Genomic DNA, 22,327 nt, shown 5'->3' with positions numbered 1-22,327 from the left:
AGCCTTTATATGCGATTTTGTATAATGTATTGATATATATTTTTTCCTGTACTCTGTATTCTTGTATGTAAATTAATAAAAATATTGGAAAAGAAAATGTTCTTTTCAATTATGAAGATGGGAAATTGTACAAGTTTCATGTTGTTCAAACAGAATTGTAGTTGAATTGTTAGCCCATTTGGCCAATCGCATTATTTGATTTGTAGACCTTATTGATGTTCAGCTTTAAATTCATTTTCATATGTTCATGATTTCTTCATGCAATAATGGTTTTTATTATTCTGTTCCACTCATTCATAATTTTCAATTTTAATAAAAATCCATTCTTCATATGACTCCATTTTAAAATTTATATGAACAGTACTTCCAGTTTGTCTTTCTTTCCACATTTTCTTTCATTTTGATGCCTCATTAACACAAATGAAAGAGCTTAATAATCAATGTAAGACAATATTAAAAGCTGCAAAATATTCCATATATGATTTACATAATTCACGTGTGAATTAAGTGGATCCAATTCAAATCACAACCAATTTAAACAGAATATATGCTTTGATCTGTTAATTCTGTTGAGGAAAAAAAGCAAATATAATGGTTTAAAATTTCTTTGCCCTTCTTAAAACAATCACTTCATTGTTGAGAGAGGATATCCTCAAAGTCTCCAAAAACAAGGCTTTGGAGAGGTGCAGAAGAGGTTTACCAGGATGCTGCCTGGATTAGAGGGCATGTGCTATAATGAGAGATTGGACTAACTTGGGTTGTTTTCTCTAAAGCAGAGGAGGCTTAGGGGAGATCTGAGAGAGGTTTATAAGATTATGAGAGCCACAGAGTACTGTATATAGACAGTATCTTTTTCCAAGGCCTGAAATGTCAGATACCAGAGCCCATTTAAGGTAAGAGGGGTTAAATTCAAAGGAGATATGAGGGGCAAGAAGTTTTTACACAGAGATTGCTGGGTGTCTGGAATGTGCTGCCTGGGGTAGTGGTAGAGACTGATACATGAGGGAATTTTAGGAGACATGGGGACATGAAAGTGAGAGAAATGGAAGGATATCGCCATTGCGTAGCAGAAGTGAAAAATTAAGTTGGCCATTTGATTACTAATTTAATTGGTTTGGCATAACATTGTGGGCTGAAGGTTCAGTTCCTGTGCTGTACTGTTCTATTTTCTATATGGGTATGAATTAGGAACAAAAAAGGGTGTTGTCATTTGACTGGGGATGTATTACAGACATTCAAACAGTCAAAAATAAATTGAAGAACAGATATATAGGCAGATGACAGGGAGGTGCAAGAAAAACATTGTAGTATCAGGGGGTTTTAATTTCCTGAATAATAATAATAGGAATTATCTTCAAATAAAAAGCTTTGTGAAGGAACCTTGTTTTTTTTAGATGTATTCAAGAGAGTGTTGGATTGGGGTATAGAATTGTTAATTTTCTTCCTTTTTAACTTTGTTTTGCTTGCTTATATTTTTATATAATCAGCAATATAATGTAATTTTTCAATGAATTTTCTAACAATTACAGCACAGTTGGCTCTGGATTTTTCTAGAAACTTTTCAGATTCAGCAGCAAGTGTCATACAATTTGAATCTGAATATTTTATTAGTTAACTGTTATCAGTACAATTTCCTTTACCTCATCTGGTATAAGAAGACCATTATTACTTTTTAGGCTAGTCTTTTCTTTGAACTCTCAACGCTTCTTCTTGTTCTTCTTTGCTATTATAACATTTAATAAAACAATAGTAAGCATCAATTCTATGCTTCATTCTTGTTTTCCGAAGAACCTTTAAATTGCTTAAACATCGGGATCCAACAGCTTGATGGAGTCAGCAGGATGGTTGCGAAAATTTAAGGGGTGGAATAATCCCAGATGAAGGTAAATATTTTGCTCCATACATGCGACCTTCCTCTTACTTTCCTAATCGTCAGAGAAATCTCATTCTTACTTCAATACAGCATCTAAACAAAGGAAATTTAGGATAAAGTTAAATGTGTATAAAATTAAATTTGGTTGCAAATCTAGTGATTAAAAAAAGGAAGTAACAATTAAAGTGTTCTGCATAACAAAAATTGTTACAAGCTGGAAGAGTATCAATGAGATTAAAATTGTTACAAGCTTGTTGAGTGCCAATAAAATTATCATCAGATCATTAAGTTGACAAATTAAGCGTTATGTACAGCAAAGCAATGTCCAAAGTAGTGCAACCCACGACAGAAAAAGGAACTGATCCCCCAGTCGTTAGGTGTGAACAGATGACTGAGAGTTAGGGTTCTTACCTGTACAAAATATTTCAATTTGACAAGATTAATGAAGAAATCAGAGTGAAATATGCTGTCAGTGTTGAGTCTAATGAAATTTGGCTGCTGGTAAATATTAAAAAAATCATGAGAAAAACCTTGGGAATGCTTGAGGGAAAGAAAAACAAACTGCATGGGTGTTATCACAGTTAAATGAGAAATGAACATGCTGAGTTGGACGATCAAATATGTGGTTTTAAATGTGAACACGTTGAGTCAGAAGACTGAACATGTAAGTTAACAGAACAAGTAAAAAAGTTAACTGAACAGGTGGAAAAGGAAAACTGATGAACTACAGAAACTGCATGATGGAGACAGAATTAACTGAACGAGTGAAAGAACTACGGACTAAGTGTAATCGCATGAAATTGCATTGCATGGAGCTTCAAGATAAAATGAAGCAGTATCAGAAAATCCAGCAGGGACCTCAAGTGGAGTGATGCTCCTCCTTGGAAAACACTCCCGCTATTGGACAGTCTTATGGGGCAATGCTACATGCCGAACTTAGAGGAATTAGGAGACGGAAATTGCAAGGACTCGACAGAGACCTATAGTGACACAAGTGAAGATGGCAATAATGGAACAATAGGTTAGCCAACCATATAATGATTTGCCCCAATAAAGACCAAGGAAGTGATAAGACCCAGAACTGAAAATGGGAATTATGAAAAGAGACAGGTTTATCATCAACCAGCTGAATCAGAAAAGATTGATAGATGGTCCAAAGAGTTTTCACATCCTGCAAAAGGAGGTTTAAAGTCTTGGGCTGAATTTCAATGTATTAAGAACCTATACAACACCCATATGATTGGAGAAAGGTGGTTGAGTGCAAGCAAAGGACTTTTGAAAGCATTTCTGAATATGAGTAACACTACAGAACAGTGTGGTTGAGTTACTCAGGAGTTAATAAGAAGTCAACCATCCTCTAATGGCCAATCCACCAACAATTTTCAATGCCCTAAAGCCATCGTGTAAGTGGTTTACAATTATCAATGTGGCCAGTGGATTTTGGTTTCTACCACTGGCATAGGAATGTCAGCCATAGTTGGCTTTTACACTTAATGGACAACACTATCCCACAGACTACCACATGGCTCTGAGACAACATCTTAGGGACTTACCAGCCATAAATTTGACTATCATACAGTATGTAGATGACGAACTAATTGCATTTGACAATGCAGACCAAGATGAACGTGAAGTGTTTTATTTACTTGATTTATCCTCCAAAGGTTCACAAAGCAAATTTGGACAAGGCACAATTGCAACAATATGAAGCAATTTATTTGGGACAGAAAGTTTCAAAAGTTCAAAGTAAAATTTATTATCAGAGTACATACATTTCACCATGTACTACCCCGAGATTCTTTTTTTTGTGGGCATACTCAGTAAATCTATAGAACTGTAACTGTAAACAGGATGAATGAAAAACAAACAGTGCAAATGCAAATATAAATAAATAGCAATAAATAACGGGAGCATGAAATAACAATATAAAGAGTCCTTAAAGTGAGATCATTGGTTGTGGGAACATCAGATGTAGAATGAGTATAGTTACCCTCTTTTGTCAAGAGCCTGAAGCTTGAGGGGTAGTAACTGTTCTTGAACCCAGGGGTGTGAGTCCTGAGGCACTGATGGCAGCAGCTGGAAAAGTACATGGCCTGGGGTGGTGAGGATCTTTGATGATGGATGCTGCTTTTCTTACAATGTTACATGTAGATGTGCTCAATGGTTGGGAGGGTTTTACCCATGATGCTCTGGGCTGAATTCATGACTTTTCGTAAGATTTCCCGCTCAGAAGGATTGGTGTTCCTCTACCAGGTCATAACGCAGCCAGTCAGTACATCACACCACACATCTATTGTCAAGGTTTTTGAGCACATGCCAAATCTCCACAGACTTCTAAGAAAGTAGAGGCACTGTCATGCTTTATTTGTAATTACAATTATATGATGACTCCAGGACTGGAACTCTGAAATAGTGACAGCCATCAATTTAATATTTCTGACACTCTCCACCTCTGCTCCTCCAATGAATTCTGTCTCATGGACCTCTGGTTTCCTTCTCCTGAAGTCTACTACCAGTTCCTCAGTTTTGCTGACATTGAGTAAGAGGTTCTTGTTATGACACCACACCACCAAATCTTCAATCTCCCTCCTGCAAAGGCCGGCAAATCTGCAACCGCCTACAACAATCCAGCAACTGTGATAATTTCTGGGTTTGTGTAACTACAGCAGAGCATGGGTTGATTCATCTCCTGAAATTGGACAACCATTCAACATCTCTTGAAGGGGACAAACTGCTTAGATGATTATGCGATTCTGAATGAGGAACAACTGGAAGCTTTTCAAACTTTAATAGTGAAATGATGTACAGGTCCTGCATTAGGAATCCCTGATATGTGTAAACCATTTACTCTGTACGTCAAGGGGAAACATGGCTGCATGATGGCAGTCATAGCTCAAGAACATGGAGACCTGCAGCATCATTCTGGTTATTACTCTGCCAAATTGGATAATGTAGTATTAGGATGGAGTTCGGGTTTATGAGTAGCGTAGGCAAACTATTTGGAAGTCATGGCTGTTTCTCGCTTTGTGCTCAATCAACCTTTAAATGTTTAATGTCCTCACTTAGTACATACATTACTGACAATGAATCAGGCTTTTCAAGTAACAGCTGCTCAGTGGTCTAAATGGTCAACTGCTCTTGACTCACCTAATATCATCATCAAGTGAGGAAGTCCAGTGGACCCAGCTACACTGTTACATTGGGTTAGGAGGGCTATAATGATCATGACTGTGCAAGCCAAATAACATGCCAGGGAGAGCAAATCATTACAAGTAAATGCCTCTGTTGAACCCAGATCAGATATTGTACACCAATAACTCCTCAACAACTGAGTACAGAGTCTGAATGCCTGAATGGACTATTGTTTCTGAAACTATTGGCATCAGGAAGCATGATTCCTGGTACCTCTACACAGATATGAAAGCCCTGATTGAAGCCTGTAAACTTGCAGAAAGAAGATCAGCTAATATCTACATGGATTCTTGTTATGCATTTGGAGTTCATGACTTTGGAAACATGGAAGCAAAGAGGATTTAATGTATGAGGAATGTTTGATGGCTCTGGACCTGTCCTTACTGGAATTTAGAAGAATGAGGGAATATTGAAAGGCCTAGATAGAGTGAACCTGGAGAGGATATCCTGTAGTGAGGGAATCTAGGACCAGAGAAATAGCTTCAGAAAACAAGGAAGTCCCTTTAGAACAGAGATGAGGAGGAATTTCTTTAGCAAGATGGTGGTGAATCTGTGGAATTCATTGCCACAGAAAGCTGTGGAGGGCAAGTCCTTGGGCATATTTAAAGTGGAGGTTGATAGATTCATGATTAGTAAGGGAGTCAAAGCCTATGGGGAGAATTCAGGAGAATAGGGTTGAGTGGGATAATAAATCATTCATGATGGTATGCTGTAGCAGACCTGAAGGCCCAAATGGCCTGATTCTGCTTCTATGTCTTATGGTTTTGTTATGGCTTCAGGAAACACAACTGTGATTGTCCAAATAGTACAAGAACTCATGGATGTTACTGGGGGACAAGGAAATGGCGGATGAACTAAGTAAGTATTTTTGCATCAGACTTCAGTGTGGAAGACACTAGCAATTTGGTGGAAGTTCCAGGTGTCAGGGTTATGAAGTGTGTGAAGTTTCCATTACTAGACAGAAGGTTCTTGGGAAAGTGAAAGGTCTGAAAGTAGATAAGTCACCTGGACCAGAAGGTGTACACCCCAGAATTCTGAAAGAAGTGGCTGAAGAGATTGTGGAGGACCTAGTAATGATCATTCAAGGATCACCAGAATCTGAAATGGTTCCAGAACACTGGAAAATTGCAAATGTCACTCCACTCTTCAAGAAGGGAGAGAGAATGGAAATTATAGGCCAGTTAGTCTGACTTCAGTGGTTGAGAAGATGTTGGAGTTGATTAAGAAGGATGAGGTCTCAGGAGGCACATGATAAAATAGACTGTAGTCAGCATGGTTCCTCAAGGGAAAATATTGCCTAACAAATGAGTTGGAACTCTGAAGAGATAACAAGCACAATTGAAGAAGGAGAATCAGTTGATGTGTATTTAGATTTTCAGAAGGCCATTGACATAGAGTCACATATGAGGCTGCATAACAAGCTACAAGCCCATTGTATTACAGGTCGACCTTCACTAATCTGGCACCATTGGGACCTGAGGAGTGCCGGATTAGTGAAAATGCCGAATTACAGAAGGATCACATTAAGCATAATCAATGCCAGATTATCAAAGGAACCGGATTACAGGTAGTCGGATTGGTGAAGGTCAAACTGTACAGGAAAGACCTTAACATGTATAAAACAGAGGCTGATTAACAGGAGACAAAGAGTGTGAATGAAGGAAGCCTTTTTTTGTTGGCTGCCAGTGACTGGTGGTGTTCCACAGGTGTCTGTGCAGGGACTGATTCTTTTTACATTATACGTCAATGATTTGGATGACGGAATTCATGGCTTTGTTACAAAGCTTGCAGATGATACAAAGACAGGTGTAAGGGCAGGTAGTTCTGAGGAAGTAGGGAGGCTACAGAAGGACTTAAACAGACTAGGAGAATGGGTAAAGAAGTGGCAGATGGTATACAGTGCAAGGAAGTTTCTGGTCATGTGCTCTGGTAGAAGAACTGAAAGGGTTGACTATTTTCTAAATGGAGAGAAAATACAAAAAACTGAGACCTAAAGGGTCCCTAAATGTTAATTTGCCAGTTGAGTCTGTGGTGAGGAAGGCAAGTGTAATGTTAGCATTCATTTCAAGAGGATTGGGATATAAAAGCAAGGGTATAATTTTGAAATTTTATAAAGCACAGGTAGGGCCTCGCTTGAAGTATTGTGAGCAGTTTTGGGCCCCTTATCTTAGAAATGATCTGCTGAAAATAGGAAGGGCTCAAAGGAGATTTACGAAAATGATTCCAGGATTAAGCGGCTTGTCATATAAAGAGCGTTTGATGGTTCTGGGCCGCTATTCATTGGAATTCAGAAGAGTGAAGGGTGACCGAATTGAAACATATTGAATGCTGAAAGGCCTTGATAAAGTGGATGTAGGGAGGATGTTTCATATGGTGGGAATGTCTACAATCAGAGGATACAGCCTCAGAATAGAGGGATGTCCTTTTAGAATGGAGATGAGGAGGAGGAATTTCTTCAGCCAGAATTATTTGGACTCCTTTGCCACAGGCAGCTGTGGAGGCAAAGTCTTTATGTATATTTAAGGTAGAGGTTCATAGATTGTTGACTGGTCAGGGAATGAAGGAGTATGGGGCGGTGGGGAAGACAGGAAATTGGAGCTGAGAGGAAAAGTGGATTAGCCATGATGAAGTGGCACAGCAGACTGGATAGGATAGATGGCCTAATTCTGCTCCTATATTTTATGGTCTAAAACAGAGCAGACAGTGAAGGGAAACTTACACAGAGCAATGCTTTATAGACTGACCAAATATAATAAAGAAAACCAATTAAATTTCCGAACATTCTCTGACCGGGGTGGGGGGGAAATCAACAGTTTAACATTTCCCCTACCATGGGAAATAACTTTGTCATAGCTAATCTGTTCAGGCCTTTTAACTTTCGGGATGTTTCTATGAGTTCCCCACTCATTCTCCTGAACTCCAGGGAATACTGCACAAGAGCTGTCAGACGTTCTTCATATGGTAAGCCTTTCATTCCTGGAATTATTCTCGTGAATCTTCTCTGAACCCTCTCCAATGTTAGTACATCCTTTCTAAAATAAGGAGCCCAAAACTGCACACAAAATACTCTAAGTGTGGTCTGACGAGTGCCTTATAGAGCCTCAACATCACATCCCTGTTCTTATATTCTATACCTCCAGAAATGAGTGCCAACATTGCATTTGCCTTCTTCACCACTGACTCAACCTGGAGGTTAACCTTTTGGGTATCCTGCACAAGGACTCCCAAGTCCCTTTGCATCTCTGCATTTTGAATTCTCTCCCCATCTAAATAATAGTCTGCCCATTTATTTCTTCCACCAAAGTGCTTAAACATACACTTTCCAACATTGTATTTTATTTGCTACTTCTTTGCCCATTCCCATAAACTATCTAATTCTCTCTGCAGGCTCTCTGTTTCCTCAAAACTATCTGCTCCTCCACCTATCTTTGTATCATCCACAACTTTAGCCACGAATCCATTAATCCCATAGTTCAAATCATTGACATACATTGTAAAAAGCAACAGTTCCAACATTGACCCCTGTGAAACTCCACTGGTAACTGGCAGCCAGTCAGAATAGGATCCTTTTAATCCCACTCTCTGTTTTCTGCCGATCAGCCAGTGCTCTGCTCATGCTAGTAACTCCCCTGTAATTGCACAGGCTCTTATCTTGCTAAGCAGCTTCATGTGCGACACTTTGTCAAAGGCCTTCTGAAAATCCAAGTATACCATATCTACTGCATCTCCTTTGTCTACCCTGGTTGTAATTTCCTCAAAAAATTGCAGTAGGTTAGCCAGGCAGGATTTTCCTTTCAGGAAACCATGCTGGCTTTGGCCTATCTTGTCATGTGCCTACAGGTACCCTGTATTCTCATCCCTAACAATCGATTCCAACAACTTCCCAACCACTGATGTCAGGCTAACAGGTCTATAGTTTCCTTTATGCTGCCTCCCACCCTTTTTAAATAGCAGAGTAATATTTGCAATTTTCCAGTCATCTGGTACACTGCCAGAATTGATCAATTGAAAGATCATTGTTAATACTTCCGCAATCTCTCCAACTACTTCCTTTAGAACCCAAGGGCACATTTACCACCATTGTACTCCATCTGCCAGACCGATTGCCCACTCACTTAACCTATTTATGTCTCTCTGCACACACTCCTTAACTTCTGCGCAATTTGCTTTTCCATTCAATTCAGTATCATCAGCAAACTTAGATACACTACACACATTTCCCTTTTCCAGATTGCTATGTACAGTATATCGTGAATACTTGCAGGCCCAGCACTGACCCCTGCTCACCACTGATTGCCAGCCAGAGAAACACCCTTGTATCCCAACTCTCTGCTTTCTATTAGATAATGAATCCTCTATCCATGGTAATACATCACCTCCAACTCTATGCATCCTTATCTTATGTCTTTTATGTGGCACCTTATCGAACGCCTTCTGGAAATCCAAGTAAGTAACGCCCATCTGTTCTCCTCTATCCACTGCGCTTGTTATATCCTCAAAGAACTCCAGTCAGCTTTTCCAACAGGACCTGCCTTTGCTGAGTCCATGCTGTGTCTGCCTGATGGATCCATTTCTTTCCAGATGCCTCGCTATTTCTTCTTTAATGATAGCTTCAAGCCCTATTCCTCTTCTCACCCTGTCTCTTGCAAAAACGCCATCCCCTTCTCGCAATTCCTCCGTCTCCGCCGCATCTGCTCTCAGGATGAGGCTTTTCATTCTAGGACGAGGGAGATGTCTTCATTTTTTAAAGAAAGGGGCTTCCCTTCCTCCACTATCAACTCTGCTCTTAAACGCATCTCCCCCATTTCACGTACATCTGCTCTCACTCCATCCTCCCACCACCCCACTAGGAATAGGGTTCCCCTGGTCCTCACCTACCACCCCACCAGCCTCCGGGTCCAACATATTATTCTCCATAACTTCCGCCACCTCCAACGGGATCCCACCACTAAGCACATCTTTCCCTGCCCCCCTCTCTCTCTGCATTCCACAGGGATTGCTCCCTACACAACTCCCTTGTCCATTCGTCCCCCCCATCCCTCCCCACTGATCTCCCTCCTGGCACTTATCCGTGTAAGCGGAACAAGTGCTACACATGCCCTTACACTTCCTCCCTTACCACCATTCAGGGCCCCAAACAGTCCTTCCAGGTGAGGCATTACTTCACCTGTGAGTCGACTGGGGTGATATACTGCGTCCGGTGCTCCCGATGTGGCCTATTAGATATTGGTGAGACCCGACGCAGACTGGGAGACCGCTTTGCTGAACATCTATGCTCTGTCCGCCAGAGAAAGCAGGATCTCCCAGTGGCCACACATTTTAATTCCACATCCCATTCCCATTCTGACATGTCTATCCACGGCCTCCTCTACTGTAAAGATGAAGCCACACTCAGGTTGGAGGAACAACACCTTATATTCCGTCTGGGTAGCCTCCAACCTGATGGCATGAACATTGACTTCTCTAACTTCCGCTAGGCCCCACCTCCCCCTCGTACCCCATCTGTTACTCATTTTTATGCACACATTATTTCTCTCACTCTCCTTTTTCTCCCTCTGTCCCTCTGAATATACCTCTTGCCCATCCTCTGGGTCACCCCCCCCCCACCACTGTCTTTCTTCCCGGACCTCCTGTCCCATGATCCTCTCGTATCCCCTTTTGCCTATCACCTGTCCAGCTCTCGGCTCTATCCCTCCCCCTCCTGTCTTCTCCTATCATTTTGCATCTCCCCCTCCCCCTCCAGCTTTCAAATCCCTTACTCACTCTTCCTTCAGTTAGTCCTGACGAAGGGTCTCGGCCTGAAACGTCGACTGCGCCTCTTCCTATAGATGCTGCTTGGCCTGCTGCGTTCACCAGCAACTTTGATGTGTGTTGCTTCATTCAAAGCCTCGGCCATTTGCTCATATCCCAGTATCAATTCCTCCTTCTCATCCTCCAAGGGACCTACATACACTTTAGCTACCCTTTTCCAATTTATATTATTATAAAATTTTTTACTATCCATTTTTATAGTTTGTGCTAGTTTATTTTCATAATCTAGCTTCCTTTTCTTTATTGCTCACACAGTGGTACTTTGTTGCTTTTTAGAGTTTTCCCAATCTTCCAGTTTCCCACTATTCTTGGCGACTTTGTATGCATGAGCTTTTAGTTTGATGCCTTCTTTAAGTTCCTTAGTTATCCAAGGCTGGGTCTCCCCACCCTTACTGTCCTTGCTTTTAACTGGAACATACTTTTGTTGAGCACTGTGAAAAATATCTTTGGAAGTCTTCCTCAACTGTCTCATATGTAGCCCGTGTTCCCAGTCTACACTTGCCTAATCCTCCTTCATCCCATTGTAGTCTCCATTGTTTAGGCACAATACAGTGGTTTTAGATTGAATTATTGCACCCTCTATTTTTATGAGAAACTCAGTCATGCTATGATCACTCTTTCCAAGAGGATCCCTATCTACAAGATCACTAATTCTACCTGCCTCATTGCACAGGACCAGATCTAAGATAGGATGTCCCCTTGTCGGTTCAGTAACATGCTGTTCAAGAAGGCCATCACAGATGCATTCTATGAAGTCCCCCTCAAGACTGCCTCGACCAACTTGATTCACCCATTCTCTGTGCAAGTTAAAGTCCCCCATGATAACTGGTGTTCCATTCTTACATGCCTCAGATATTTCTCTCTCTTTTGCCTGTGTACTGTGATGTTATTATTTGGTAGCCAATAGTCAACTCGCACCAGTAAACACGAGGAATTCTGCAGATGCTGGAAATTCAAGCAACACACATCAAAGTTGCTGGTGAACGCAGCAGGCCAGGCAGCATCTCCAGGAAGAGGTACAGTCGACGTTTTGGGCTGAGACCCTTTGTCAGGACAAGAGTCTTGGCCCGAAATGTCGACTGTACCTGTTCCTAGAGATGCTGCCTGGCCTGCTGTGTTCACCAGCAATTCCCGCCAGTGATTTTTTTTCTTTTATTATTCCTAACCTCTAACCAGATGGATTCATCATTCTGCTCCTTATATCTTATATTGTCTCTCACTATCCCCTTGATCTCATCTTTAATTAAGAGCGCCACCCCAACTCCCTTACCTTCCTGCCTATCCTTCTGCATTACCTGATATCCTTGGATATTTAATTCCACATCCTCTCCACCCTGCAACCACGTCTCCGTAATGGCCACTGAATCTTACCTCTTTGCACTGATTTGAGCCACAAGTTCATTCACCTTGTTTAGAATGCTATGGCATTCAAATAAAGTGCACTTGTACTCATTGTCCTTTTAAAATCTGTAATCTTTTATTCTTTTGCTTTTGACTTTTCTTCACTATACTCTTACTTTTTTTTATCTTTTGTTTTTTCTTTATCTTTGTAGAAACATAGAAAACCTACAGCACAATACAGGCCCTGCGGCCCAAAGCTGTGCCAAACATGTCCTCATCTTATAACTACCTAGGCTTACCCATAGCCCTCTATTTTTCTAAGCTCCATGTATCCATCCAGCAGTCTCTTAAAAGACCCTGTTTTTTCCGCCTTCACCACTGCCGCCGGCAGCCCATTCCATGCACTCACCACTCTGCGTAAAAAACTTAACCCTGACATCTGCTCTGTACCTACTTCCAAGCACCTTCAAATTATGCTCTCGTGCTAGCCATTTCAGCCCTGGGGAAAAAGCCTCTGACTATCCACACGATCAATGAACATAGAACATAGAACAGTACAGCACAGTACAGGCCCTTCTGCCCACAATATTGTGCCGACCCGTAAACCCTGCCCCCCATATCACCCCCGACCTTAAATTCCTCCATATACCTGTCTAGTAGTCTCTTAAATTTCACTAGTGTATCTACCTCCATCACTGACTCAGGCAGTGCATTCCAAGCACCAACCACTCTCTGAGTAAAAAACATTCCTCTAATATCCCCCTTGAACTTCCCACCCCTTACCTTAAAGCCATGTCCTCTTGTATTGAGCAGTGGTGCCCTGGGGAAAAGGCGCTGGCTGTCCACTCTATCTATGCCTCTCATTATCTTGTACACCTCTATCAGGTCACCTCTCATCCTCCGTCGCTCCAACGAGAAAAGTCAGAGTTCACTCAACCTATTCTCATCAGGCATGCTCCCCAATCCAGGCAACATCCTTGTAAATCTCCTCTGCACGCTTTCTATGGTTTCCACATCCTTCCTGTAGTGAGGCGACCAGAATTGAGCACAGTAATCCAATTGGGGTCGACACTTTTCTTTTTTACTTTATCCATACTTCACCAATCTGTTGAACCCACCCTGCTACTATTCAGTTTAAAGCCGTATCCACAGCCCCAGTTTTGCAATTCACTAGGATCCAGGTCCCATCACGGTTCAGCTGGAGCCCGTCCCATTGGTACAGCTCCCTCCTTCCCCAATACTGGTGCCAATTTCCCATGAATTCAAACCCACTTCTCCAACACCAATCCTTGAGCCATGCTTTCAACTCTCTAACCTTCTTGACCCTCTGCCAATTTGCATGTGGCTCATGTAATAATCCAGAGATTACAAGCGTTTTGGTTCTGCCTTTTAAATTTAGTCCCCAGCCGCTCAAGTTCACTCAGCAGAACCTCTTTCCTCATTCTACCTGTGTCATTGATACCCATATGGACCATGACAACTGGATCTTTCCCCTCCCACCATAAACTCCTCTGCAGGTCAGATAAAATGTCCTGAATCCGGGCACCAGGTAGGCAACACAGCCTTCGGGATGCTCTATCCTTGCGACAGAGAACTCTGTCTATTCCCCTGACTACACTATCCCCAATTACCACTCTATTTTCCTTCTTTCCCCCCTCTTGAATGCTCCCTGAACTACGGTGCCACAGTTAGGTTGCTCACCCTTCCCACTGCCCCCACCGTCATCCGCACAGGGAGCAAACACCTCAGACCTGTTGGACAAGCTCAAGGGCTGAGGCTCCTCCAGCATTGTCTCTTGGATCTCACTACCCTCCTCACACTCAGTCATATCACAGGAATCAACACTCATCATACACCCATGTCCTCTTGTTTTAAACATCCTTACCCAGGAGAAGGACAGTCACTACCTACCTTATCTATGCCCCTCATAATTTTACAGACTTCCATTAGGTCACTTCTCAGCCTCCATCTCTCCAGGGAAAGCAGCCCCTCGATATCCAGATTCTCCTGATAACCTCACCCCTCCAAATCCAGGCACAGTCCTGTGACTCTTTCCTGTGCCCTGTCCAGCTTAATCACATGCTTCCTATAGTGTGGCGAACAGAACTGCACATTTGTATTCCAAGTGTAGCTGAACCAACAATTTGTAAATTTTAACATGACATCCCATCCCCTGTACACAATGCTTCAGCTCTTGAAGACAAATGCCTTCTTTACAACTCTATGATGTACTTGTTTTACCAGTTTCAAGGCATCGTGTGCTTGTACCCCAGAGTCTTGCTGTTCATTTATATTCCCCAGTGCCCTGTGCATGCCCTGGCCTGTGTTAACTTCCCAAATGCATCACTTCATGCTTACCTAAGTTCAATTAGCTATTCCTTTCTCACTTTCACAGTGGATCTAAATCCTGTTGCAATCTGAGGCAATCTCCTGGACTGCCTGCTATAGCACTAATTTTGACATAATCTGCAAAGTTACTAATCGTACCACTGACATTCATGATCATACATTATTAAATTATATGCAAAATGTTAATGGAACTTGCACTGAACACTGGCTACAGAACACCACTTCAGGCATCCAATGTGAAAAACAAACCTTCACCACCATCTTTGCCTTCTACCACCAAGCCAGTATTGTATACAATTTACTATCCATCACTGGATCCTATGTGTTCTGACCTTCTGGATCAGCTCACCATGTGGGGCCTTATCAAAGGCCTTTCTAAGGTACATATAGAAGAGAGGCTCCCAACATTTTTTTATGTCATAGACCAATATCATTAAGCAATAGGTCCATGGACCCCAAGTTGGGAGCCCCTGATGTAGAAAGAAGACAAATCGTTGGAGAAACTCAGCTGATCAAGCACCACCTGAGGAGGCAGAGGGCTGATTGACATTTAGGGTCATGACCCATCATCACGACAGAGAGTAGAGAGGGAAGGTAGCCAATATAAGGAGGTGGTGGTGTGACAGGGGTGGAATCTGATAGGTGGAACCAGGTGAGGTGGGGGCTGATGGGAGAAGAGAATGAGAGAGGCTGACGGATAATGGGTGGAAGCAGCTGAGGGGGAAAAGGGAGGACAAAGACAGGTGAGGGTGAGGAGAGGAAGAAGGCAGACAAAAAGGATGAAAGGTGATTAAAAATAACCAGAAATAGTGAAATGATGGGTAGGTGAAACTAGAAGCAGTTGGGATAAGAAGAAAGTGTGAGCCTCATTCTTCTCTGCCATTTTAGATTTTGTTATATTTAAATATATCCAAACAAGTTTCTATCCTTTATCTTGCATTTTTCCCAGATTTTATTCATACTTGAAAGCAAATGTCTCTGCAATCAAAGAATTTAATATGGTACAACCTTTAATGGATTATGGTGGTGATGCTGACTTCACATAATGTACAATGGTTTCAAATGACATGCGTTATCAAGTCCTGGTAGGGAAGGTGAATAATCCAAAATCCCCTGGGTGTGGTGGTAACTGAGTTATGTAGATATCACAGGAATTAACTATTGGGAAGCAAATCTCATGAAGCTTTAAGCAATTCTCTGTGTGTTCCACCAGATCTATTACCTTCACTCTCTCCTGTATTTTGATTAACTAACTTCTCTTCTTCCTTTTCATGTTCACCATGCTTTGCTGGGGTGACATCTGAATTGGGTGTTGTATTCAAACAAAGGAAGTTCTCTCAGATGTAAAATGTCAACACACCTCAGATAAAATGTGGCAAACCATTCTGAACTGCTGGATGATGAGTCTTGAATTCCTGCAGAATCCTTGGTCATTTTGACAAAACAGTAGGGAAACATTAATTTGCCGGAAGACCTGCATCTCACTGTGGCACAAATTACCCACTCTTTACCTCAGTTAGATGTCCTTCACAGCACATTGGACATAAATCTTTCCACTGATCCAGCTTCTGATGCAAGCCAAATGCTTGGTAGACTTCAAAATGAACATTCCTGGGCTTCTGGCCAAAATGTGTCTCCGTCAATTTAAAGAATATAAAATTGAAACAATAATGCTGTGGTTGATAGTCACAGATCCTCTGAAGATGAAATCACGTGGCAGGAACAGACCTTGAATAAATGGGTTCCAAATCAAAATTCCACAAATTATTGATTTTAAGGAATTGGGGAATAGTTCAAGTCTGATAATGGTGATGACATTAATTTGGCTTGTTCCCATCTACGATGCACAGAGATGTACAGAAGAGACTCATGCCTCAATCCCAGTAGCAAAGTTGAACAATCTACATTCCACTAGGTGAAAGGTGTACAGTATCTCCCAAGAATTTTCCAAGGGTTAAGCAGCCAATAGCTGCAGAAATTTTCCAGGGATTAAGAAAGATGGTGACACAGACTTTACATGTTTACATCCATGATGTACAATGCTCTCAAATAACATGTAAACTCAAGTGCTGGTAGGAAAGTTGAATGCTCAAACAACCCACTGGGTGTGCAAGTTACTGAATAGCATTGACAGCATTTAGATTAGATTAGATTCAACTTTATTGTCATTGTACCGAGTACAGATACAAAGCCAACGAAATGCATTTAGCATCTGACCAGAAATGCAAAGAATAGTGTTATTTACAAAATAACAGCGAATAAAGAAAGTGCTACAGAACACAAATAAAAAAGTACTGAGACAGTACAATACGGATGCAATACCGCTTAGCGCTGTGATTAGAGGTTACAGGAATTAACTAGAAGATAATCATGTGGAATCTACAGAAACTGCAATGCAAGCAAATTTCATGAAACTTCTTTTCTTCCCTTTCATGTTCTTTAGGCTTTGTTGGGGTGACATCCGAATTTGGCACTGTATTCAGAAAAGGGGATGTAAGGGATTTCACATCTCTCAGGTGTAAAATGACAACACAGCTTGAGACAAGATGTAGCAGCACTTTCAGTGAAGCTTGATTACGAGTCATGTATACTTGCAGACTCCGCCACCAATTTGACAACACAAAAGTCAATCATTAACTTGCCTGAAGATCTGCATCTCACTGTTGAACTAATTACCCAGACCTTTCTTTCATTCAGACACAGCACATCAAACATAAAACTTTCTACTGATCTAGTATCTGATTCGAGTCAAATGTTTGTTAGACTTCAGAATTAGCATTCCTAGGCTGCTCACACAGTCGAAAATGTGTCTCTGCCAGCTCCGCAATGTGAATTGGAACAATAATGATTCGTAGCCACAGACTCAGAAATGGAAAAGTCATGTGGCAACAGCTGAGCTTCAGGATTAGAATCAGGTTTAATATCACCAGCATTAGTCATGAAATATGTTGTATTTGCAATGCAATACATAATAATAGAAAAAGCCATTAATTACAGTAAGTACAGTATTTACATATATATAAAATAGTTAAATAAGTAGTGCAAAAATTGAAATAAAAAAAGCAGTGAGGTAGTGTTGATAGTTTCAATGTCCATCAGATGGCAGAGGGGAAGAAGCTGATCCTGAATATTTGAGTGTTTGCCTTCTCAATTCTGTACTCCTTCCTGATGGTGGCAATGAGAATAAGCCATGAACTGGGTGATACGGGTCCTTAATGGTGGATGCTGACTTTTTTGTGGTACTGCTCCTTGAAGATATCATGGATACTATGGAGGCTAGTGCCCATGATGGAGCTAACCTAGTTTACAATTCTCTTCAGTTCATTTCGATCCTGTGCAGTAGCCCACCACCCAAACCAGACAGTGATGCAGTGAGTTAGAATGCTCTCCATGGTACATATGTAGAAATTTGCGAGCGTGGTTAGTGACATACCAAATCTCCTCAAACCCCTAATTAATTATAGTTGCAGTCGTGCCTTCTTTGTATCTGCATTGATATGTTGGGTCAGAGATCGATCTTCAGAGATATTGACACCCAGGAACTTGAATCTTCTCACTCTTTTCGCTTCTGATCCCTCTATGAGGACTGGTGTGTGTTCCCTAGTCTTACCTTTTCTGAAGTCCACATCCAGCTTACTGACACTGAGTGCAAGGTTGTTCCTACAACAGCCCTCAACTAGCTGATGTATCTCACTCCTGTACACCCTTGGGTTACCATCTGAAATTCTGCCAACAATACTTGTATCATCATCAAATTTATAGATGACATTTGTGCTGTACCTAGCCACACAGTCAATGGCATAGAGAGAGAGTAGAGCAGTGAATTAAACATGCATCACCGAGATGCGCCAGTGTTGATTGTCAGCGAAGTGGAGATGTTGTTTCTGACCTGCACAGACTGTGGTCACTCTGTTAGGAAGTCATGGATCCAGTTGCAGAGGGAGGAACAGAGGCTCAAGTTCTGGAGCTTTTTCATCAGAACTGTAGTAACAATTGTGTTAAACACAGAGCTGTAGTTAATAAACAGCATCTTGACACAAGTATTTGTATTCTCCAGCTGATCCAAGGCCACATGAAGAACCAATGAGATTGCATCTACCATAGATCTATTGCAGCAATAGGCAAATTGCAGTGGGTCCAGGTCATTGTGGACATGGGGTGGCAAGTGATTTATTGGTAATAATTATTTAGAGACGTCTTCAAGGAGGCCAGGTTAAAATCCCCCAAAATGATAAGGAAGGCTTCAGGATTTGTTGTTTTATGCCTTGAATGTGCAGGTTACAAAACAAAATTCTACACAGTTTTGTATTTGAAGAATTGGGGAATAACTCTGGTCTGATAGTGGTGGTAACACCAATTTGTCATGTTCCATCCACAGTTCCCAGAGATGGACAGAACAGACTGATGCCTCCAGTCCAGTAGCAAAGTTGAACATACCAGCAGTAGTACAGATGGTTCAACGTTACTATTGGAATAGAGTCATGACTGCTTTCAATTAGTCGGCTAGACCATCTTCAAGGAATCATCTTCAGATAATCTGGTGGAATATAGATTGTTCAACACTGCTATTGGAATAGAGGCATGAATGTTCCCAAATAACATGTAAACTCAGTGCTGGTGGGAGAGTTGAATATTTAAACAATCTTCTAGCTGTGCTGGTTACTGAATAATGGTGACACTATTCACAGAATTAACTACAAGATAATCATCTGTAATCTACAGAAACTGCAATGCAAGCAAAACTTCATGAAGTTTTCAACAGTTCTCTGTGTGTCCCAACAAACATATTATCTTCATTTTCTCCTGAACTCTGATTACTCGGCTGCTCTTCTTACATTTCAGGTTCATCAGGCTTTGCCTGGGTGACCTCTGAATCAAATAAAGGAAATGTGTTTATATTAATTCAGGCAATGTAAAAATGAAACAAGAGAGATTCAAAGCCAGAATTTAACCACACGTAAAAACATAGCAACAACTGAACTTGAATGTTTTGGTTCCAAAGGAAAATTCCAGATACTTTTAAAATAGAGGAATTGTAGAATAATTCGAGTCCAGTTACACTAATTAGGCATGGTCCTATCTATGAAATGCGAATCTGTAGAATAGAGACACGTGACTCAAGTCCTGTTGCAAATTTCATCAATCTACTTTGCCCCAGAGAAACTGGCAGATGGAATGTATACAGTATCTTCAGTAATTTCCCAGACGTTAAGCAGGCAATGTCTGCAGGAATTTTTAAGGGATTAGTGAAGAGTGAATCTCACTTTGTTTGCAACAGAAGCCTTGCAATTGTAAAAAAAAATTCCCGCAGCTTTTTCAAGATTTTCCTTACTTTAAATCCTTAGCTCATTTGCATGTGCATATGGTTCAATTTCTTCTTCTGTTCCATTCGAAACTGTCATCAATATGAGGATATTTTCTTTGAGGAATTTAGGGAAATATTCCCAGTGTGTGATGGTAAGTGAATTATGCTGATTACATTCACTGGAATTAAGAGATGACGATCACAAGCAATTGACAGAAACTGGAAGAAAACCGCTAATTTGTATCGATGACAACATTGACAGAGGCATGACATTTCTAACACTTTCTAAACAGCTGTTTGTCTGTTGTGATTTCATGCATTTCTGTTGTATTGCAGAGTATAGTCAGAGAATAAAGAGTGCTGCCCCAGTAGCAAGCGCTATGAATATATGATCAAGGCAGGGTGAGGATTATTTACATGACTGCTTTTAATCAGTGGACTGGACCGTATTCAAGGAATGATCTTCAGATAATCTGGTGTAATGTCGATTATTCAACCTTGCTATGGAATGGAATTCTGAATTTTCCAGGCGTTAAGCAGGCAATATCTTCAGAAAATTGCTTGGAATAAAGAAATTGCAGGCCACAGTAGAGGAACAACAATTAATTGTCGCTTCAACTACTTTAGGTATTATGCAATTGCAAGAAAAAGAAACAGACAAAATACTGTAAATCCGTGCATTTTTTCTGCTTTCTTTTCATAAAATTTGTGCCTTAACTTACCTGCAGCATTGGCTGGTTTTCTTATTGTGCTTTGTGCATTCGGATCTGAAATCAAAGAAAGGATATGTGAGGAACCTGTGATATAGTGAACATGGATTGTTATGATGAGACAGATTTTGCATGTTTACATCCATGGTGTACAAAGCTCTCAAATAACATGTTAACTCAGTGCTGGTAGGAAAGTTGAATATTTATACAATCTGATGGGTGTGCTGGTTACTGAATAATGGTAACACTATTCACAGAATTAACTACAAGATAATCATCTGTAATCTACAGAAACTGCAGTGCAAGCAAAAATCATGACATTTTCAAAAATTCTCTGTGTCCCAACAAACATATTACCTTTATTTTCTCCTGAATCCTGATTAGGCGGCTCCTCCCGTTCTCTTTTATCTTCATCAGTAAAAGTGACAGAACAGTGGTTGATAGCCAGCATTTTACCACATATAAAAACGTGTAGCCACAACTGAATTTGAATGTGTCGGTTCCAAAGCAAAATATCAGATACTTTACAAATGTAGGAATTGTGGACTAATTCTAGTCCAGTAACACTAATTTGGCATGGTCATGTCTATGAAATGCAGGACTGTAGAAAAGAGACACGTGCCTCAATTCCTGTTGCAAATTTCAGCAATCTACTTTACCCCAGAGAGGTTGGCAGATGGAATTTATACAGTATCTTCAGTAATTTCCCAGACATTAAGCAGGCAATGTCTGCTGAAATTTTGAAGGGATTAATGAAAAGTGAATCTCACTTTGTTTGCAAAAGAAGTCTTGCAATTCTGAACAATATTCCGGCACATTTTTCCGGATTTTCCTTACTTTCATCCCTTAACTCATTTGCATGTCCATTTGGTTCAATTTCTTCTTCTGATCCAATTCAAAAATATCATCAATATAAGGATATTTTCATTGAGGAATTTAGGGAAATATTCCCAGTGTGTGATGGCAAGTGAATTATGCTGATAACATTCACAGGAGTTAAGAGATGACAAACACATGCAATTTACAGAAGCTGGAAGAAAACCGCTAATTTGTATCGATGACTGCATTGACAGAGGCCTGACATTTCTAACACTTTCTAAACAGCTGTTTGTCTGTTGTGATTTCATGCATTTCTGTTGTATTGCAGAGTATAGTCAGAGACTAAAGAGTGCTGCCCCAGTAGCAAGCGCCATGAATATATGATCAAGGCAGGATGAGGATTATTTACATGACTGCTTTTAATCAGTGGACTGGACCAGATTCAAGGAATCATCTTCAGATAATCTAGTGCAATGTAGATTATTCAATTTTGCTATGGAATGGAGTTCTGAATTCTCCAGGTGTTAAGCAGGCAATATCTTTAGAAAATTGCTTGGGTTAAAGAATTTGCAGGCCACAGTAGAGGAACAAGAATTAATTGTCGCATCAATTACTTTAGGTATTATGCAATTGCAAGAAAAATAAGCAGACAAAATACTGTAAATGCGCGCATTTTTTCTGCTTTCTTTTCATAAAATTTGTGCCTTAACTTATCTCCAGCTTTGGCTGGTTTTCTTACTGTGCTTTGTGCATTCGGATCTGAAATCTAAGAAAGGATATGTGAGGAACCTGTGAGAGAGTGAACATGGATTGCTATGATGAGACAGATTTTGCATGTTTACATCCATGGTGTGCAAAGCTCTCAAATAACATGTAAACTTAGTGCTGGTAGGAATGTTGAATACTTATACAATCTGATGGGTGTGC

The 22,327-nt window shown here is 40.8% G+C and overlaps 1 protein-coding gene across 4 annotated transcripts in view; it reads right to left on the bottom strand.

Moving 5' to 3' along the window:
• Positions 1-1,829: 1,829 nt before the first annotated feature.
• LOC134353700 (dextranase-like) overlaps positions 1,830-22,327 on the bottom strand; it is a 75,084-nt gene continuing 54,586 nt past the window's right edge. For 2 of the 4 annotated variants that reach the window (XM_063061973.1, XM_063061974.1), the window contains 2 exons: positions 20,594-20,638; positions 1,830-1,966 (listed from right to left, as the gene is read on the bottom strand). In XM_063061973.1, coding sequence (XP_062918043.1) covers positions 1,950-1,966; positions 20,594-20,638 — 62 coding nt within the window. In that variant the 3' untranslated portion in view covers positions 1,830-1,949. Of the gene's footprint in view, positions 1,967-19,039; positions 19,436-20,593; positions 20,639-22,327 lie in introns of those variants that run through there. The other 2 variants (XM_063061976.1, XM_063061975.1) reach the window with 2 other exon arrangements.

Source organism: Mobula hypostoma, chromosome 11 (genome assembly GCF_963921235.1).
Source record: "Mobula hypostoma chromosome 11, sMobHyp1.1, whole genome shotgun sequence".
NCBI lineage: Eukaryota > Metazoa > Chordata > Chondrichthyes > Myliobatiformes > Myliobatidae > Mobula > Mobula hypostoma.
Note: the sequence above shows the minus strand (reverse complement) of the source record. Positions and strands in the feature narration are given on the sequence as shown.